The sequence below is a fragment of the Saimiri boliviensis genome, chromosome 2 (genome assembly GCF_048565385.1).
Source record: "Saimiri boliviensis isolate mSaiBol1 chromosome 2, mSaiBol1.pri, whole genome shotgun sequence".
Lineage (NCBI taxonomy): Eukaryota > Metazoa > Chordata > Mammalia > Primates > Cebidae > Saimiri > Saimiri boliviensis.
In genome coordinates, this window is record NC_133450.1 from 83,521,685 (window position 1) to 83,543,353 (window position 21,669).

Consider the following 21,669-nt stretch of genomic DNA (forward strand, 5'->3'; position numbering starts at 1 on the left):
GCATCATCTTGTGGGGTTCATTACATATGGTACATATAAAACATATACCATAAAACAGGATTATGAGTGAGGGTAAATGGGCCTATATGGTTGCAAGGTTTTTACATATTACCTGTAGTGGTACTTTTTAACATAGTTAAGAGTATAATGGTAAAGATATGTGTTGGAATTCCTAAAGCAACCACTTGGGGGGAATATGTAATAATTTAAAGAAGTGTTGCTAAATAAAACTAGTAGAAAAATTAAAGTCAATATAACAAAACCGAAACAGGTATAACTGAATAAAAATGGAGGAGCTAAAAATAATAAAATGGGGGCCGGGCGCGGTGGCTCAAGCCTGTAATCCCAGCACTTTGGGAGGCCGAGGCGGGTGGATCACGAGGTCGAGAGATCGAGACCATCCTGGTCAACATGGTGAAACCCCGTCTCTACTAAAGATACAAAAAATTAGCTGGGCATGGTGGCGTGTGCCTGTAATCCCAGCTACTCAGGAGGCTGAGGCAGGAGAATTGCCTGAGCCCAGGAGGCGGAGGTTGCGGTGAGCCGAGATCGCGCCATTGCACTCCAGCCTGGGTAACAAGAGCGAAACTCCGTCTCAAAAAAAAAAAAAAAAAAAAAAAAAAAATAATAATAATAATAATAAAATGGTAGATCTAATTCAACTATATTAATAATTTCATTGAATGTAGTGGAAAAGACACTGATTCAGTCCATAATGTCAGAATGGCTAAAAGCAAATGCATGGGAAAAGACCATACCAAGTAGCATGAGAAGCCTAGAGTGGTTATATTCAGATCAGATAAAATAGACTTCAATATAAAAAGTATCACCAGAGTTAAAGGGATCATTTCATAGCAACAGATGGTCAGTTCATGAGAAAGATGCTTGTGCCTGATATCAGAGCTTCAAAATAAATGAAGCAAAAATTTGATACAGTTAAAGGAAGAAATAGACAATCCACTATCACAGAGATTTGAAACTTCTTCTCTCAATGATAACAACAACAAAAATTAGTATAGATTTTGGGAGGCCGAGGTGGGAGGATTGCTTGAGCCCAGGAGTTCAAGACTAGCCTGGCCAACATGAAGAGATCCCATCTCTACAAAATAAAACCATTAGCTCAGCATGGTGCCCACCATCACACCCGGCTAATACTGTATTTTTAGTAGATACAGGGTTTCACCATGTTGGCCAGGCTGGTCTTGAACACTTAACCTCAGGTGATCCACCTACCTTGGTCTCCCAAAGTACTGGGATTACAGATGTGAGCCACTGCTCCCTGCCTCTTCATAAGTTTAAATTAGAAACCAAGGTATATAAAAGGCCACAAGTATTTGGAAATTCAATGAATCTTCTAAATCTGTGAATCAAAGAAGTCACAAGAAAAATTAGAAAGTATTTTGAACTGAATGATCGTAAAAATATGGCATCAAGATTTGTGGGATAACTGTCATGGCCAAGAGGACCCAAAGGAGAAATGATATCTAAATGTAATGTGGTAGCCTCAATGACATGCTGGAAGAGAAAAAAGTTAAGAGGTAAAGAATAGGCCGGGCGCGGTGGCTCAAGCCTGTAATCCCAGCACTTTGGGAGGCCGAGGCGGGTGGATCACGAGGTCGAGAGATCGAGATCATCCTGGTCAACATGGTGAAACCCCGTCTCTACTAAAAATACAAAAAATTAGCTGAGCATGGTGGCACGTGCCTGTAATCCCAGCTACTCAGGAGGCTGAGGCAGGAGAATTGCCTGAACCCAGGAGGCGGAGGTTGCGGTGAGCCGAGATGGCGCCATTGCACTCCAGCCTGGGTAACAAGAGCGAAACTCCGTCTCAAAAAAAAAAAAAAAAAGAGGTAAAGAATAAGGACATCTGGGCTGGGCACGGTGGCTGACACCTGTAATCCCAGCACTTTGCCAGGCCAAGGCGGGTGGATCACCTGAGGTCAGGAGTTCTAGACCAGCCTGGCCAACATGGTGAACCCCTGTCTCTACTAAAAATACAAAAATTAGCTAGGTGTGGTGGCGGGTGCCTGTAATCCCGGCTACTGGGGAGGCTGAGGCAAAAGAATTGCCTGAACCCGGGAGGTGGAGGTTGCAGTGAGCTGAGGTCACGCCACTGCACTCCTGCCTGGGAGACAGCAAGACTCCATCTCAAAAATAAATAAATAAAATAAATAAATAAATATTTTTTACAAAGCCCGGGCATGATGTGGCTCACGCCTGTAATCCCAGCACTTTGGGAGGCAGAGGCTGGTGGATCACCCGAGTTTGGGAGTTTTAGATCAGCCTGACCAACATGGAGAAACCCCATCTTTATGAACAATACAAAATTACCTGGGCATGGTGGCACATGCCTCTAATCCCAGCTACTTGGGAGGCTGAGGTAGGAGAATCACTTGAACCTGGGAGGCGGAGGTTGTGGTGAGCTGAGATAGCACCATTGTACTCCAGACTGGGCAACAAGAGCGAAACTTTGTGTCAAAAACATACAAACAAAAAATGCACTGAGGCCATCTGAATAAAATACGGCTTCCATAATAACAGTGTATCAATATTGGTTTAATTGTGACAAATGTAACATACTAATGTAAATTTTTTTTTTTTTTTTTTGAGACAGAGTTTCACTCTTGTTGCCCAGTCTGGTATACAGTGACCTGATCTCAGCCCACTGCAATCTCCGCCGCTCGCCGCTCGGGTTCGAGCTTCTGCTGCCTGAGCCTCCCAAGTAGCTGGGACTACAGGTGCACACCACCACGCCTGGATAATTTTTGTGTTTTTAGTAGAGACAGAGTTTCACCATGTTGGCCAGGCTGGTCTCAAACTCCTGACCTCAGACAATCCACCCGCCTTGGCCTCCCAAAGTGCTGGGATTACAGGGTTGAGCCACCACACTCGGCTAACCTGGATAATTTTTAAATTTTTTGTGGATACACGAATCTTGCTGTGACGGCAAAGCTGGTCTTAAATTCTTGGTTTCAAGCCATCCTCCCAAAGTGCTGGGATTACAGATGTGAGCACCTGGCCAAATGAAAGATGTTAATATGGGAAATTAGACATGGGGTATATGGAAACTATACTATCTTTGCACCTTTTGTATAAATCTAAAACTATTCTAAAATAAAACATTTATTAAATAGTGCTAGCAAATGTGGGCTGCCACTAAAGCAGCACTTACAGATAAGTTTATGGATTTAAACACATTTATTGGAAAAGAAAACAGTCCTAAAGACTGTGACTTAAAGTTCTACCTTAAGAAGCCAGTAAATGAAGAACAAAATAAACCCATAGTATACAAAAGTAAACGTAATAACGACAGCAGCAGAAATTAAAGAAATAGTAAAAGATGGCTGGGCGTGTAGCTCACGCCTGTAATCCCAGCACTTTGGGAGGCCAAGGTGGCTGGATCATGAGTTCAGGAGATCGAGACTATCCTGATAACACAGACTATCCTGACTAACTAAAAACAGAAAAAGTTAGCCAGGTGTGGTGGCAAGCAGCTGTGGTCGCAGCTACTGGAGAGTCTGAGGCAGGAGATCGCTTGAACCTGGGAGGCAGAGGTTGCAGTGAGCCGAGATCACGCCTCTGTACTCCAGCCTGGCGACAGAGCGAGACTCCATCTCAAAAGAAAAGAAAAGAAAAGAAAAAAAGACAATAGACAAAATGACAAAATTGGTTCTTTGAAAATATTAATAATATTAACAAACCCATAGATAGACTGATAAAAATACAGTTGATCCTTGAACAGCTCAAGGGTTGGGGGCACTGATACCCTGGGAAGTTAATAATCCATGTATAGCTTTTGACTCCCCCAAAACTTAACTACTAATAGTTTATTGTTGTCCAGCAGCCTTATTGATAACATAAGCAGTTAATTAACACATATTTTGTAGGTTACAGATGTTATATACTGTATTCTTTTTTTTTTTTTTGAGACGGAGTTTCGCTCTTGTTACCCAGGCTGGAGTGCAATGGCGCGATCTCGGCTCACCGCAACCTCCGCCTCCTGGGCTCAGGCAATTCTCCTGCCTCAGCCTCCTGAGTAGCTGGGATTACAGGCACGCGCCACCAGGCCCAGCTAGTTTTTTGTATTTTTAGTAGAGACGGGGTTTCACCATGTTGACCAGGATGGTCTCGATCTCTCAACCTCGTGATCCACCCGCCTCGGCCTCCCAAAGTGCTGGGATTACAGGCTTGAGCCACTGCGCCCGGCTCATATACTGTATTCTTAAAATAAAGTAAGCTACAGAAAAGAAAATATTATTAAGGAAATCTTAAGGAAGAGAAAATATATACGGTTGATCCTTGAACCGCACAGACTTGCAGTTCACAGGTCCACTTATAAACAGATTTTTCTCTGCCTCTGCCACCCCGGAGACAGCAAGACCAACCCCTTCCCTGCTTCCTCCTTAGTGTACTCAGTGTGAAAACTGAGGATGAAGACCTTTATGATGATCCAGTTCCACTTGACGTAAATAAATGTTCTTTTGTACATGAGCAAAATAAAGATTATTAAAGGTACTGTTAACCCACTCATGCCTGTAATCCCAGCACTTTGGGAGGCCGAGGCTGGTGGATCACCTGAGGTCAGAAGTTCGAGACCAGCCTGGTCAACATGGTGAAACCTTGTCTCTACTAAAAATACAAAAATTAGCTGGGTGTGGTGGTGGGAGCCTGCAATCCCAGCTATTTGGGAGACGGAGGCAGGAGAATCGCTTGAACCCGGGAGGCAGACGTTGCAGTGAGCCAAGATCATGCAGCACTCCAGCTTGGGTGACAAGAGTGAGACTCTGTTTCAAAAACAAACAGTGAGATGAATGGAGAACAACAAAATTCTTTGAGAAGAATAGTAATCATATAGGCTCATTCATTAGCTTGCAGTGCTTATGATTGATGTCACAGTTTTTTTTTGAGACGGAGTTTCACTCTTGTTACCCAGGCTGGAGTGCAATGGCATGATCTCGGCTCACTACAACCTCCGCCTCCTGGGCTCAGGCAATTCTTCTGCCTCAGCCTCCTGAGTAGCTGGGATTACAGGCACGCGCCACCACGCCCAGCTAGTTTTTTGTATTTTTAGTAGAGACGGGGTTTCACCATGTTGACCAGGATGATCTCGATCTCTCGACCTCGTGATCCACCCGCCTCGGCCTCCCAAAGTGCTGGGATTACAGGCTTGAGCCACCGCGCCCGGCCGATGTCACAGTTTTCAATTACGATGTGAACCTTTGGGGAAAAAATATGTATATAAATGACACTGTTAAATACAAAAATACAAACTTTGAGCTATTAAATAAATGCAACAAGCTATCTGGTTACAGTTTTATAACAGTCTTTGTACAAGCTGTCTTGGGCTTATAGCTTACTCTGTTAGATAACTTTTGCTAGTAGTATTATTCCCTTGTTAGGGTCTGTGTTATCCCACCTTATTTCGGGATTAGTTTTTTTCTCTAGGGCGGAATGCTTGCTAAGTTCCAGAATTAAGTAAGGAATTGGAAACTGACACTAGTTATAATTCTCAGTTAAAGAATCAGACCGTGATCTGCCCTATGTCCTTGTCTAGGGGCGAGTGACTTGGTGACTAAGTATGAGAGTCTAAAAGAAAACCAGACGTGGTATGGTTTTGCCTAGGGAGAATGGTAGTTTTATTGACAGAATAGTAATTAGGATATTGAGAAAAAAATACCTAGGACAGGGTTTTTAGGATATTAGATCTAACAAATATCACAGGTCTTTCTCATAGTTATTTAGAGAAGAGTTGAAAAATTACATGAAGGGTATATTTAATTGACATGGGGAAAAGTAAGGTGGCTAAAGTGAGTATGGCAGTAGGTTCGAATTGCTTATTTATTTTTATTTTGTGAATTCTCAGTTACCTTGTTGAGATCACAGAGTTGGATGGTTTGTATTTCCTTGGCTTCTAGTCTTTGTCAAGGCATTTAAAGAGATCAGTGGTTCCCATCTAGAAGTCTAGGCTAATTACAGTATTTTGGAAAACTTAATGGAGTTTATCTATTTCCCCAATTTAAGAACATACAAACTAAAGTTACTTTGTCTGGAATCATGTCACCTCAGGGTTTAAATACTAAGTTTTCCTTATTTATTTAATACTTCACTTTGCTGGCAGTTACTTTTTTTTTTTTTTTGAGATGAAGTCTCGCTCTGTCACCCAGGCTGGAGTGCCGTGGCATGATCTTGATTCACTGCAACCTCTGCCTCCGCCTCTGGAGTAGCTGGATTTATAGCCCACCACCATGCTCAGCTTAATTTTTTTGTGTGTTTTTATTAGAGATGGTATTTTACCATCTTGACCAGGCTGGTCTTGAACTCCTGACCTTGTGATCCACCCTTCTCAGCCTCCCAAAGTGCTGGTATTACAGGTGTGAGCCACTGTGCCTGGCCTCAAACCCCAGTATTGACTCAGCTTGTTCTCAAATTTAGTAACCCAAGATGAATAGTTCCATTTGGAATAATCAGCATACTTTTGAATTGCTTATGCTATGTCGTAGACAAAACTGTACTCGTGAACAAAATATACAAAGTCCTTTTTCTTAGGGAATTTAAATTGTAATTGGCAGAGACAGGTAATAACAAATACATACAATGTCATGTAGTAAAAGATAATTTCAGATATCACTTGTTCATAAACTATTCCAAAATTTACTGCCTGAAATCAACTATTATGTCTCACAATTCTCTGGGTTAAAAAGGACTTCTTTGGATGGTTTATGTATGGGTCTCACTTCCCCAAGTCTCTCATTGGTGCCTGGACCTGGAGCCCCCAAGATGCCTCCTGCTTCTGGCTGTCAGTTTGTCCTCATTGTTTGGGTGCTCAGTGGGGGCCTCAGTTCATTTCTACCAGGCCTTTCCCTGTGGCTTTGGCTTCTCACAGCATGGTGGCTGGCTTTCAAGAGGGAGCATAATAAGTGAACAGAAGCAGAAGGTACAGATTTCTGAAAACCCAGCCTCATAAGTTATACAGCATCACTTCTACCACATTTTATTACGCTTATTTTTTTTATTTTTTATTTTTTGTCTTTTTGTTTTTTTTTTTTTCCTTTTTGTGGAGAACGGGGTCTCGCTATATTGCCCAGGCAGGTCTCGAACTCCTGGGCTCAAGCTATCCTCCCGCCTCTGCCTCCCTAAGAGCTGGGATTACAGGCGTGAGCCACAGCGCCCGGCACCACATTTTATTGATCAAAATAGTTCACAGGGAAGGAAAACAGACTATCTACCTTTTTGTGTAAGATCACATTGCACAAGAGTGCATGGAGTAGCAGATATTCTTGAGACCTTTTAGGGAAACATAACCTACCACATGTTATAAAAAGAATTAAGCCAATTAATAGGGTAATAGAGAAACTGGAACAGTGTGGAGAGGTGGAGTGTCAGAAAGTGCAATATTATATAGAGGGTCAGGCAGCGCCTCTCCTATAAGGCAATATTTTAGATACCTGATGGAAATGAATGAGCCACAGGAACCATGAGGACTTTTTTTTTTTTTTTTTTTTTTTTTGAGACGGAATTTCGCTCTTCTTACCCAGGCTGGAGTGCAATGGCACGATCTCGGCTCACCGCAACCTCCGCCTCCTGGGTTCAGGCAATTCTCCTGCCTCAGCCTCCTGAGTAGCTGGGATTACAGGCACGTGCCACCATGCCCAGCTAATTTTTTGTATGTTTAGTAGAGACGGGGTTTCACCATGTTGACCAGGTTGGTCTCGATCTCTCGACCTTGTGATCCACCCGCCTCGGCCTCCCAAAGTGCTGGGATTACAGGCTTGAGCCACCGCGCCCGGCTTACCATGAGGACTTTTTAAGGAAGAATATTCCAGACAGAGAACAGGAAATATAGAGGCGGTAAGGTGTGAAGATCTGTGTTGTGATCAAGGAAGAGCAATGAGGGCAATGCGCGTGCTCTAGAATGATAGAGGAAGAACGGTAGAGCATGCAGTCAGAGAGGAAGAGGGAAAAATATATATATTTTTTTCTTTTCTGAGGTGGAATTTTACTCAGTTGCCCAAGCTGGAGTGCAGTGGCATGATCTCAGCTCACTGCAACCTCTACCTCCTGGGTTTGAGTGATTCTCCTGCCTCAGCCTCCCGGGCACATGCCACCACGCCTGGCCAGTTTTTTGTATTGTTAGTAGAGATGGGGTTTCACCATGTTGGCCAGGATGGTCTCAAACTCCTAACCTCAGGTGATCCCCCGCCTCAGTCTTCCAAAGTGCTGGGTTTACAGATGTCAGGCACCATGTGTGGTTGAGAAAAAGATTTTGTAGCCATGTTAAAGACTAGGTTTTCTGTGAGACGGATGCCACTGGAAAGTTCTGAACACAGAGGAATTACATACAAGTTGAATTCCTTTATCTGAAATGCTTGGGACCAAAAGTGTTGTGGATTTCAGATTTTTTTGAATCTTGGAATATTTGCATACTTACTGGCTGAACATCCCATATCTGAACAATTAAAAATTTAAAATGCTTCAATGAGCATTTCCTTTGAGCATCACTTTGACATTAAAAAAGTTTCTGATTTTGGACCATTTCAGATTTCAGATTTTTAGATTTGGAATGTTCGTTTGTTTGTTTGTTTTTTTGAGACGGAGTTTCGCTCTTGTTACCCAGGCTGGAGTGCAATGGCGCGATCTCGGCTCACCACAACCTCCGCCTCCTGGGTTCAGGCAATTCTCCTGCCTCAGCCTCCTGAGTAGCTGGGATTACAGGCACGTGCCACCATGCCCAGCTAATTTTTTGTATTTTTAGTAGAGACGGGGTTTCACCATGTTGACCAGGATGGTCTCGATCTCTTGACCTCGTGATCCACCCGCCTCGGCCTCCCAAAGTGCTGGGATTACAGGCTTGAGCCACCGCGCCCGGCAGATTTGGAATGTTCAACCTGTATATGTTCTAACTTAAACTTTTTTTTATTTGAGACTGTGTCTTGCTCTGTTGCCAGTCTGGAGTTCAGTGGCGCAATCTCGGCTCACTGCAACCTCCACCTCCCAGGTTCAAGCAATTCTCCTGCCTCAGCCTCCCGAGTAGCTGGAACTACAGGTGTGCACCAACCACGCCCAGCTAATTTTTGTATTTTTTTTTTTTTTTTTTTTTTTTTTTTTGAGGCGTAGTTTCGCTCTTGTTACCCAGGCTGGAGTGCAATGGCGCGATCTCGGCTCACCGCAACCTCCGCCTCCTGGGTTCAGGCAATTCTCCTGCCTCAGCCTCCTGAGTAGCTGGGATTACAGGCACGCACCACCATGCCCAGCTACTTTTTTTGTATTTTTAGTAGAGACAGGGTTTCACCATGTTGACCAGGATGGTTTCGATCTCTTGACCTCGTGATCCACCTGCCTCGGCCTCCCAAAGTGCTGGGATTACAGGCTTGAGCCACCGCGCCCGGCCAATTTTTGTATTTTTAGTAAAGATGGGGTTTCACCATATTGGCCAAGCTGGTCTCATACTCCTGATCTCGTAATCTGCCCACTTTGGCCTCTGAAAGTGCTGGTATTACAGGCGTGTACCACTGTGCCTGGCCTTTCTAACAAACTTTAAAAGAATACTTTTCTGGCCGGGTGCGGTGGCTCACGCCTGTAATCCCAGCACTTTGGGAGACCAAGGCGGGTGGATCACGAGGTCAAGAGATCGAGACCATCCTGGTCAACATGGTGAAACCCCGTCTCTACTAAAAATACAAAAATTAGCTGGGCATGGTGGTTCACGCCTGTAGTCCCAGCTACTCAGGAGGCTGAGGCAGAAGAATTGCTTGAACCCAGGAGGTGGAGGTTGCGGTGAGCCAAGATCGCACCATTGCACTCCAGCCGGGGTAACAAAAGTGAAACTTCGTCGCCAGAAAAAAAAAGAATTCTTTTCTAAGAGTCTTTGGGTACAGCTGTGAGAGGATAAGAGCAGGAGGAAGGAGTAGCATCAGTAGTAGGGTAATGCCATGTGAGATAATACATGTGCTGGGTGATGAGAGGTGGTTGGAGTTTGGCTGTATTTCAAGGTAGGACTGGTAGTTTGCTAGTGAGGGCGGATATGGGGTGAAAAAGAAGGATCAAGGATGGCTCCCAAAATGTTTACCCTATGTACCTGGAAGCTTGGGAAGACTAGGGGAGGAGCAAGGTGGAGGTGAGAAAGACACAAGACTTGTAATTTTGAAGATGAATGTCAGAAGGTGTCTGAGGAGAAAAGGTTACTAAATAATTACTTTCTAATTGCAGGTGTGACGTTGCGTGCTTCAGATCTGGTCACTATGGTACGAGAACGAAAATGCATATTGTGCCACATTGTGTACAGCTCAAAAAAGGTAATAATGGAAAAGGGAGAATCTGAGGCATTACAACTATTTTTTTAAAGAGATATATGTTATTGATAGATGGGTAAAGCTTTAACAATGTCTTATTTATGCTTCTTCCTAAACCATCATCTTATTCCAGTGGTTTCTTACTCATTACTGCCTTATAAAGCCACTACCTGTATTATTAAACTTCTATCCAGTATTTGAAAGTATTCCAACTAGATGGTATAGGGAAATTTAATAACCAGTTATAGAGAGGATACCTTAAAATTCCACGGTTATTTCAAGTTATATTACTTTCTCCAATTTTAAAATCATGTACTTTTTGATTAGCTAAGGATATAGCATTTAGTATATGTACCTACTTTGTGTTTGTGCCTATGCTTGTGAAAAGTGCAATACAGCAGAAATGGTATTAACAATATCCTAGAAGTCCACTAGGTGGGGATGTTTCTCAAAGTAAATTTTTTTTTTTTTTTTTTTTTTTTTTTCCTGAAATGGAGTCTTACTCTGTTGGCCAGGCCAGAGTGCAGTGGCGCAGTCTCCACTTACTGCAACTTCTGCCTCCCTGGTTCAAGTGATTCTTGAATTACAGAATCACTGGAATTACAGTGAAACTGGAATTACAGGCACTTGCTGCCAGGCCTGGCTGATTTATATATATATATAAAAAATAATTCAGTCTCCGTAGAGACTGTCAAAAATTTCAGTGCCGATTATATTTCACGTTGTCATGGCAGGGTATTGGGAAAAGTTTTCAATTAGCAATAATCACGCCTCGGATAATTGGCTATGATACTGCCACGCTCAAAGCTGATTTTTGTATTTTTAATATACACAGGGTTTTACCATGTTGCCCAGGCTGGTCTTGAATTTCTGACCTCAGGTGATCAACCCTCCTTGGCCTCCCAGAGTTCTAGAATTACAGATGTGAGCCACCGTACCTGGCCAAAACATCTTTTTAGGACCTAAAATTGACTGCAATTTGTATAACTTTTTGCCTTTACCTGCCTTTATCATTTGCTTTCAGAGTAGTGCTGCTAGTTTAAATACTGAGGAATTTATTCTCTTTGCTTTTAAGATGCTCTGGATTTTCGTTGGAAATTCAGAGAACTGGGAGGATCATGGGCTAGGTTAGCCAGGGAGGTCTGAGTGGAAGTGGTAAAGGTGTCTAGAGTGTGATGGTTTCAGAAAAATGAGGAATAGATACTGTTGTTAGGTAGGAGAACAACAAATGGAATGGAGTATGACAGTTCTGGGAGTTGGCAAGAAGGCTTATCTGATTAAAGTGCTTTTGCCTTGGGAATAGCAGGACAGTAATTTGTAATTTAAGTGAAGACAGGTGATAATCAGTGTTGGATGACAGACTGAGGCGTTGATTATGATCCACCAAGTAGACTTGGGGGGATAATTTTTTTTCTGTTGAGGATTTCTGTTAGTGATGGAAAAATCAGTGGAGATTTTAAAATCATATTTAATAATATATGGGCTACTGTTTACAAATATAAAAGAATGCTCTTCTAGTTTTAAAAATTTAGACCAAGGTTTATACAAATTATCAGTAAGTCAAAATTCCTTATGACTATTTTCAGGTTGGACAGAGGTAGGGAGAAGATGTGAGATGGATAGGCTAATGCTCAGCAATGTGGTAACAGAGTTTCATGGAATAGCAGCCCTGTCTTGATACCATGATTTTGCAATTTTGCCATTTTAAATCTTTTTGGCTCTTCTTCTCTGGTTTCAAACATACTTTCATCTCTTCACACTTATCCGTGATCATAATGAAGTTAAATGAAGGGCTGGAATTATCTACTCCTGCCTTAGGAAAAGCTGATTGTAGTTTTTATTATTATTATTATTTTTTGCTTTATTTATTTTTAAGGAAAGCTGATTGTAGCTGATTGTAGTTTTTATTTTTTTGCTTTTTTTTTTTTTTAAAGCAAGGGAATGGCCTGCTTTAAGTGAGCAATATGATTTAAGAAAATAACAAAATGGGCCGGGCGTGGTGGCTCAAGCCTGTAATCCCAGCACTTTGGGAGGCCGAGGCGGATGGATCACGAGGTCAAGAGATCGAGACCATCCTGGTCAACAAGGTGAAACCCCGTCTCTACTAAAAATACAAAAAATTAGCTGGGCATGGTGGCGTGTGCCTGTGATCCCAGCTACTCAGGAGGCTGAGGCAGGAGAGTTGCCTGAACCCGGGAGGCGGAGGTTGCGGTGAGCCGAGATCGTGCCATTGCACTCCAGCCTGGGTAACGAGCGAAACTCCGCCTCAAAAAAAAAAAAAAAAAGAAAAGAAAATAACAATATGGGTTAGTTGGAAGGGGTAATTGTTAATTATTTGGATAGGACTATGAACAATTGGTGTTGAAGCCGTGTTTTTCTCGAGTTTCCCATACTAGTGTAACCCTGGTGTCTCCAAATACACTGTGGAGGAGGAAAGGTTCTAAGTGACTTGAGTATGGGGAAAAGCTCTGTAATACATCCCTGAGTATTCTGAGGTTCATTAACATATAAAAGACTGAGAAGCCCTGGAATTAAATATATGTGTATAATAGAGATGGAGTCTCACTATGTTGCCCAGCTAGTCTTGAACTCCTGGCCTGAAGTGTGAGCCACTACACCCGGCCCTATTTTTGTATTCATTGTTTTCCACATATGTTTAACCAAGTCCCCACCTCCCCTTCAACCAACCCAGCCTTTAAAAACATGGTACTGATTAATATACAAGGACCTAAATAGAAGCCTGATATATGAGAAGGAGTGTATTTGGGGCTATTACCTTAATCCTGTGCCTGTGGATCTTTTATTTCTTTTTTTGTTTTTTGGTTGTTGTTGTTTCATTTTGTTGTTTCGTCTTAACTCTGCCGCCTAGGCTGGAGTGCAGTGGAGCCATCTCAGCTCACCTCAACCTCTGTGTCCCAGGCTCAGGTGATGCTCCCATCTCAGCCTCCCGAGTAGCTGGGACTACAGGTGTGTGCCACCATTTTCAGCTATTTTTTTAATTTTTAAAATTTTTTTGTAGGGACAAGGTCTTACTAGATTGCCCACACTGATCTTGAACTCCTAGGCTCAAGTGATCCTTTCCACCTCAACCTCCCAAAATGCTAGGCTTACAGGTGTGAGCCACCATGTCTGGCTGGATTTTTTCTAATGATTTTGAAAACTCGGTTGTCTCACTGTTTGCATTCCTTCATTGGAGCAGGATGGGAGAAGGTTTAGTATGTAAATTTAGGACAAGATTAGTGAAGTGTTTTTAAAAAATCAAAAGTCATATTAAAAGTATTATTGGATGATAACATTTTTATAGTAAGAAGAATCAGTTTATTTTTATTTTTTATTTTATTTTATTTTTTTATACTTTCTTTTTTTTTTTTGAGACGGAGTTTTGCTCTTATTACCCAGGCTGGAATGCAATGGCGCAATCTTGGCTCACTGCAACCTCCGCCTCCTGGGTTCTGGCAATTCTCCTGCCTCAGCCTCCTGAGTAGCTGGGATTACAGAGTAGCTGGGATTACAATCAGCACAAGTCACCATGCCCAGCTAATTTTTTGTATTTTTAGTAGAGACGGGGTTTCACCATGTTGACCAGGATGGTCTCGATCTCTTGACCTCGTGATCTACCCTCCTCGGCCTCCCAAAGTGCTGGGATTACAGGCTTGAGCCACCGCACCCGGCCTTAAGAATCAGTTTTTATATCAGACAAACCCATTTCAATGAATGCAGTTTTGGGCAGGAATGGTTTTGTTGTAAGGAACAGAATTCACTTAAATTTAGCTCAAGTAAAGGGAATTAAGCATATTGGTAAGCATCTAAATCAGGTAAGATTGAATAATGTAAGAATTGAATAACAGGAAGCATAAAGACTTGAGAAGGGGTGTGTGTGTGTATATATACGTGTGTATATATATATATATATATATATATATATATATACGTGTGTGTGTACGTATATACGTATATATATGGGTGTATATATACATGCTTCAGATCTATATGTACGTATATACATATATACATGTATATGTACACATGTATATATACGTGTATATGTACGTATGTATACATGTGTATATATAGTATATATACACGTGTATGTATGTATATACTCGTGTATATATATGCATATATATATATACTTTTTTTGTGTGTGATGGTGTTTTGCTTGTTGCCCAGGTTGCAGTGCAATGGCGTGACCTTGGCTCATGGCAACCTCCACCTCCCGGGTTTAAGCAATTCTCCTGTCTCAGCGTCCCAAGTAGCTGGGATTGCAGGCATCTGCCACCATGCCCAGCTAGTTTTGTATTTTTAGTAGAGAAGGGGTTTCTACTAAACCCTGGTCTCAGGCTGGTTGGAAACTCCTGACCTCAGGTGATCCACCAGCCTTGGCGTCCCAAAATGCTAGGATTATAGGCCTGAGCCACCACTCCCAGCTGAAGATGTACATGTTAATGAATTTTTTTCATTCTGTTCTGTCATTAACTTGTCTTAGTTTTCAGGTCTGCAAGTGTTAGTTTTAGTTAGTGGGCAGTCAGTTGTGACTAGAAGAGGTTATGTGTAAAGTTAGTCTTTCCTTATAAAGCATTTGTAGAGATAGGAAGGAAACTTTGTTCATCTTCAGTAAAATTGCCATTTAAAAGAAGTGTTTTGAATCACAACCCTGTTTATCACGTTATAGTAGATAATTTTAAGTAATAGTGGGTTGTGTTGTATTGTTTTTGGCAAACGAACTGTATGTAATGAAAAATCTCGATGCACCGAATGCTGACAGTGTGACATGGTGTTTGAAACATTAGCTTTGGTCTTAGATCTGCCTGGGTTTGATTCCCACTTTGACCACTTGATTATTTGTGACTCTGAGAGGGCAAGACTGAGTATTTTTCTACTTAACCTTCAATGCCTAGCTCTATTATTGGCATATAACAAGAACTGACCTAAGGAGTTTGAGCCCCAATTTTTGATAAATATTTGGTGAATGAACGAGTTAACTTCTCTGCATTCTGCAGCATGAAGTTAATCTAATCCCTCGGCAGTATTTTGCAGTTCAGGTGAGAAAATGTTTGAGGCACTTCACACAGGATGCAGTAACAACAACACAGTAACACAAGTGTAGCCCTTTATTATTATATGTATGAACATATATATGTTATATATTATTATATATGAACATATAAATTGTTATATATTTGAACAGCCATTCTCTAATTATGGCATACTGGCTGTATATATTGTAGAGTGATAAAGGGATAGACAATTTTAGAGCTTTTTGAGTTGTGTGTGCGTGTGTGTATGGGCAGATGTGTGCATGTTTTTAAGTGGCAGTTTTTCCACATATTTTCTTCCCTCTAAGGATGGGAAGGAGGGAATTTATTAAATGTTCAAAGTTTATGTTGGAATCAAACAAATCCATTGGGGAAGTGAGGGAGTGAGGAGTGAAGATACACGAATGATTAAGCTGCTGTGTTCAAAGTATTTTTTAAAAACTTTCTTATCTACCATAAAGAGGCTCTGTTAGGCCGGGCGCGGTGGCTCAAGCCTGTAATCCCAGCACTTTGGGAGGCCGAGGCGGGTGGATCACGAGGTCGAGAGATCGAGACCATCCTGGTCAACATGGTGAAACCCTGTCTCTACTAAAAATACAAAAAATTAGCTGGGCATGGTGGCACGTGCCTGTAATCCCAGCTACTCAGGAGGCTGAGGCAGGAGAATTGCCTGAACCCGGGAGGAGGAGGTTGCGGTGAGCCGAGCTCGCGCCATTGCACTCCAGCCTGGGTAACAAGAGCGAAACTCTGTCTCAAAAAAAAAAAAAAAAAAAAAAAGAGGCTCTGTTATGTTTGTAACTCCTATCAGAATTGATGTATCCATCTATATTCATGTAACAAATGCTTATTTATAACTATATGCTAGGCCCTGTCCAAGACATGGGTTAGAGTTGTAGCTTACTCTTGGGAAACTATGGATAATGGTTGCCAAATAGTTGAAAAGATGAGTGATTTTGGAGGTTTTTTTTTTCAGTGAACTTTAGTAAATTCTTTATAATGGGATAGAATTTAATTACTTAGTTTCCTTTTAAGTCTTTTGCTTCCTCAAGACAATGCTTTCTAATATTTTTTGAAAGCCAGTTAAATATGTCTTTTTAAGAATTCTTTTTGTTTAAGCATGAAATATATTTTAAAACACCATCAAATAATTATTAAGGATCTAATTTCAGTATTAAATTGAGAACAACCACAAACACATTTTTGACATAAGGAGTTTGAGCCCCCATTTTAGCTTGAATAGGAACAGAGGAATTTTTTTCAAAGAAATCCTGCTTAGTTTAATCTACTTTCTTTGATTTTGAAGGAGATGGACGAACACATGCGGAGCATGTTGCATCACAGGGAACTTGAGAACCTGAAGGGCAGGTATGAAAACGACTCTCTTCCATAAGTTTCTGAATGTGAGTGGATCTGAGTGATGATGGTGCATGTCAGTTTTTTGGTAGTAATTCATCATAAGCAAATGTTGTCTTATGGCATAAAATAACCTTTTAGAATTAATACCAAGTATAGTCGATTTTTGGCATTCAAAAGGGATAAACTCTTATACCTTTCAGCATCTCAAATGTGTTAATTCACAGCAGCCCTATCAAGTAGATTACAACAAAGGTGTAAGCTTTCTCATTCCTGTGTGCCAGCCTTGCAACTAGGACATTTTATTATTTTTACTTTAGCAGTGTTACAAGTTATTGCATGCCATAAACATTTAGTATTGCTGGAATTAGCTGAGATGTCCAAAGGCTGCTAGATAGCACTGGATATCATTGGCATAAACAAAATTGAAATTTAAACCTTAAATGTATTTAAGAAGGCTGTCCCGGTGCAGTGGCTCACCCCTGTAATCCCAGTACTTTGGGAGCCCAAGGTAGAAGGATTACTTGAGCGCAGGAGTTTGAGACTAGCCTGGGCAACAAAGCAAGACTTTGTCTTTACAAATAAATAAATTAGGTGGGTGTGGCTACTAATAGCCTGTGGTCGCAGCTATTTAGGTAGGTCCGGGCTATAGTGAGCCATGAGCCGTGATCGCGCCACTGCCCTCCATCCTGGGTGACAGAGTGAGATACTGTCTCAAAAAAGAAAAAAAAGAAGAATGCTATTCTGTGATTTAAAGCTTGAGATATTTAAGGAAAGGAAATCTAATAAGTGGACACCTTTAAGAAATGAAATGTAGGCTGCGTGCAGTGGCTCATGCCTGTAATCCCAGCAATTTGGAAGGCTGAGCCAGGTAGATTGCTTGTGCCCAGGAGTTCAAGACCAACCTGGGCAACATGGGGAAACCCATTATATTAGTCTATTCTAATAAAGACATACCCAAGACTGGGTAATTTATAAAGGAGAGAGGTTTAATTGACTCACAGTTCCATATGGATCGGGAGGCCTCACAATTATGGCAGAAGGCGAATGAGGAGCAGAGTTATGTCTTACATGGCAGCAGGCAAGGGAGCTTGTGCAGGGGAATTCCCGTTTATAAAACCATCAGATCTCGTGAGACTTGTTCAGTGCCATGAGAACAGTTTGGGGGAAACTACCCCAGTGATTCAGTTATCTCCACCTGGCTCTACCCTCGACATAAGAGGATTATTGCAGTTCAGTGTGAGATTTTGGTGGGGACACAGCCAAACTATATCACCCATCTCTATCTCCTGCTCCCCAGAAAACCCCCCAAATTAGCTGGGTGCGGTGGTGTGTGCCTGTAGTTGCAACTGTTGGTCAGCCTGAGGTAGGAGGATGCTTGAGCCGGAGAGGTGGAGGTTGCAGTGAGCCAAGGTCACACCACCACACTCCAGACTGGTGACAGGGCCAGACCCTGTCTTTTTTTTTTTTTTTAAAAAAAAAAAAAAAAAAAGCATGTGTGTATATTCCATGTCTTTTTGTCTATTTGTGATTTCTTTTTTGATGTATTTGACTTGTGTCAATTTGAAGTTTGGAAACAGGATAGATGAGAAACATTGGGAACCTAGGAAACAGGAAATGTATCTTATCCCATGAATAATAGTTTAAAGTTTTTTTTTTTTTTTTTTTTTTGAGACAGAGTTTCACTCGTTACCCAGGCTGGAGTGCAATGGCACAATCTCGGCTAACTGCAACCTCCGTCTCCTGGGTTCAGGCAATTCTCCTGCCTCAGCCTCCTGAGTAGCTGGGATTACAGGCACGTGCCACCATGCCCAGCTAATTTTTTGTATCTTTAGTAGAGACGGGGTTTCACCATGTTGACCAGGATGGTCTCGATCTCTTGACCTCATGATCCACCCGCCTCAGCCTCCCAAAGTGCTGGGATTACAGGCTTGAGCCACCGTGCCCGGCTAGTTAAAAGTTTTGATCAGGATGTCAACCTAGGTCATTTGAAATTTTTTTTTTTATGACCTACAGTTTAAGATTCTGTGGGCAAATTAATGTGTTATTGAAGTTTCAGCATCCCTGCATCTCTTTAGCCTATTAGTGGAATTTTTCCCTGCCCCGAGTCTCTTACTATATGAAGGTTAGGTCTTGGCAGCAATATAAAGGAGTCTGTCACTCAAATTTAATATGGGGAGCCCTTATTATTTTTAATATGTATTTTTTTGAGACAGGGTCTCACTCACTCTGTCACCCAGGCTGGAGTGCTATGGCATGTTCACAGCTCACTGCAACCTCGAACTCCTGGGCTCAAACAATCCTCCCACTTCAGCTTACTGAGTATCTGGGACTGCAGGTGTGTGCCACTACACCCAGCTAATCTGGGTTTTTATTTTTTGTAAAGACAGATTTCCACTCTGTTTCCCAGGGTAGTCTTGAATTCCTGGGCTCTAGCTGATTCTCCTGCCTCAGCCTGTGAAGTGCTGGGACTACAGGTATGAACCACTCTGCATGGCCAGAAGCCCTTGTCATAATACCTTGAATATATATGATCACTACCTCATTAACATCCAAAATCTATGAAATGCAGTCAACTTTTGATTGTCTGTGGAATATTTTACTTATTTAAAAATCTCATTTTCAACAAACTTCCTTCTAGAGTTCCTTTTATTACGTGTTACTTATCTGCCATCCAACCCTTATGTCCTATATCGTTAAACAAAACAAATGAGGTCAGTAAATCTAGTCTGTTGGAGAGAAGCACACTGCACTCAAAGATTAATGCCTCATTTATTTCAGACATCACTAAACAGCCATTTAAAACATTTTTTTTTTGTTTGTTTGTTTGTTTGTTTTTTGTTTTTTTTGAGACGGAGTTTTGCTCTTGTTACCCAGGCTGGAGTGCAATGGCGCGATCTCGGCTCACCGCTACCTCCGCCTCCTGGGTTCAGGCAATTCTCCTGCCTCAGCCTCCCGAGTAGCTGGGATTACAGGCACGTGCCACCATGCCCAGCTAATTTTTTTGTATCTTTAGTAGAGACGGGGTTTCACCATGTTGACCAGGATGGTCTCGATCTCTTGACCTCCTGATCCACCCGCCTCATCCTCCCAAAGTGCTGGGATTACAGGCTTGAGCCACCGCGCCCGGCTTAAAACATTTTTAAAAACTCAGTTTGAGGCTGGGCGCTGTGGCTCAAGCCTGTAATCCCAGCACTTTGGGAGGCTGAGGCAGGTGGATCACGAGGTCAAGAGATCGAGACCATCCTGGTCAACATGGTGAAACCCTGTCTCTACTAAAAATACAAAAAATTAGCTGGGCATGGTGGCGTGTGCCTGTAATCCCAGCTACTCGGGAGGCTGAGGCAGGAGAATTGCCTGAACCCAGGAGGCGGAGGTTGCGGTGAGCCGAGATCGTGCCATTGCACTCCAGCCTGGGTAACAAGAGCGAAACTCCGTCTCCAAAAAAAAAAACCAAAAAAACTCAGTTTGTCCAAGCACTTTGGAAGCCAAGGCGGGTGGATCACCTGAGGTCAGGAGTACAAGACCAGCCTGACCAACATGGTGAAACCCCGTCTTTAAAAAAAAAAAAAAAAAAAACAAAACTCAGTTTGGGTTGGATGTGGTGGTTCATACCTATCATCCCAGCACTTTGGGAGGCCAAAACAGAGGATTACTTGAGCCCAGGAGTTTGAGACCAATCTGGGTAACATAGTGGGATTCCTGTTTCCACCAAAAAAAAAAAAAAAAAAAAAAAGCCAGACGTGGTGGCTTGCATCTGTAGTCCAGCTACTAAGGAAGCTAAAGCAGGAGAATCCCTTGTGCCTAGGAGTTTGAGGTTGCAGTGAGTTGTAATCATGCCACTGCACTCCAGCCTGGGCAACAGTGAGACCCTGTCTCAAAACCAAGTTTGGTCACATAAGGCTCATGTTTATAATCAATACAGAATCATAAAAAGTTTTTTAAAAAGCAAAAGTCTTCTCCCCACCCCACTCACCATTCCTCCATTCCCCTCTAAATCCTATTTCCCTCTTAGAGGAGACTCAGTTGTTTGGTGTATATCCTATCCTGGCCTTTTTTTTTTGGAGATGGAGTCTTGCTCGGTTGCCCAGGCTGGAGTGCAGTGGCACCATCTGATCTCACTGCATTCGCCTCCCGGGTTCAAGCAATTCTCCTGCCTCAGCCTCCTGAGTAGCTGGGACTACAGGTGTGCACCACCATGCCCAGCTAATTTTTATATTTTTAGTAGACACAGGGTTTCATTATGTTGGCCAGGCTGGTCTCAAACTCCTGACCTCATGATCCACCTGCTTTGGCCTCCCAAAGTGCTGGGATTACAGGTGTGAGCCACACGCTGGCCAGACCTCTTTCTATGTTTTCTAATATACATACAGGATTAATTGATTGATTGAGACAGAGTTTTGCTCTTGTTGCCCAAGCTGGAGTGCAATAGTGCTATCTCGGCTCACTGCAACCTCTGCCTCTTGGGTTCAAGTGATTCTTTTTTTTTTTTTTTTGAGGTGTAGTTTCGCTCTTGTTACCCAGGCTGGAGTGCAATGGCGCAATCTCGGCTCACCGCAACCTCCGCCTCCTGGGTTCAGGCAATTCTCCTGCCTCAGCCTCCTGAGTAGCTGGGATTATAGGCACGCACCACCATGCCCAGCTAATTTTTTGTATTTTTAGTAGAGATGGGGTTTCACCATGTTGACCAGGTTGGTCTCGATCTCGTGACCTCGTGATCCACCCGCCTCGGCCTCCCAAAGTGCTGGGATTACAGGCTTGAGCCACCGCGCCCGGCCTCAAGTGATTCTTATGTCTCAGACTCCCTAGTTGCTGGAATTACAGGCACGCACTACCATGCCCTGCTAATTTTTTGTATTTTTAGTAGAAATGGGGTTTCACCATGTTAGCCAGGCTGGTCTCTAACTCCCGTTCTCAGGTGATCTGCCTGCCTCAGCCTCCCAAAGTGCTGGTATTACAGGTGTGAGCCACCACACCCTGCCCATACATTT

The 21,669-nt window shown here is 42.5% G+C and overlaps 1 protein-coding gene and 1 pseudogene across 7 annotated transcripts in view; one reads left to right on the forward strand and one right to left on the reverse strand.

The window, feature by feature from the left end:
- Positions 1-21,669, forward strand: part of ZNF106 (zinc finger protein 106) — a 98,607-nt gene that overhangs the window by 11,762 nt on the left and 65,176 nt on the right. For all 7 annotated transcript variants that reach the window (XR_012516281.1, XR_012516282.1, XM_003928960.3 and 4 more), the window contains exons 2-3: positions 10,207-10,292; positions 16,629-16,690. Coding sequence is in view for 5 of the 7 variants with exons in the window: in XM_003928960.3 (XP_003929009.1) it covers positions 10,239-10,292; positions 16,629-16,690 (116 nt within the window). In the remaining 2 variants the exon portion in view is untranslated. The remainder of the gene's footprint in view (positions 1-10,206; positions 10,293-16,628; positions 16,691-21,669) is intronic.
- LOC120364052 (U4 spliceosomal RNA) lies at positions 10,966-11,098 on the reverse strand (annotated as a pseudogene).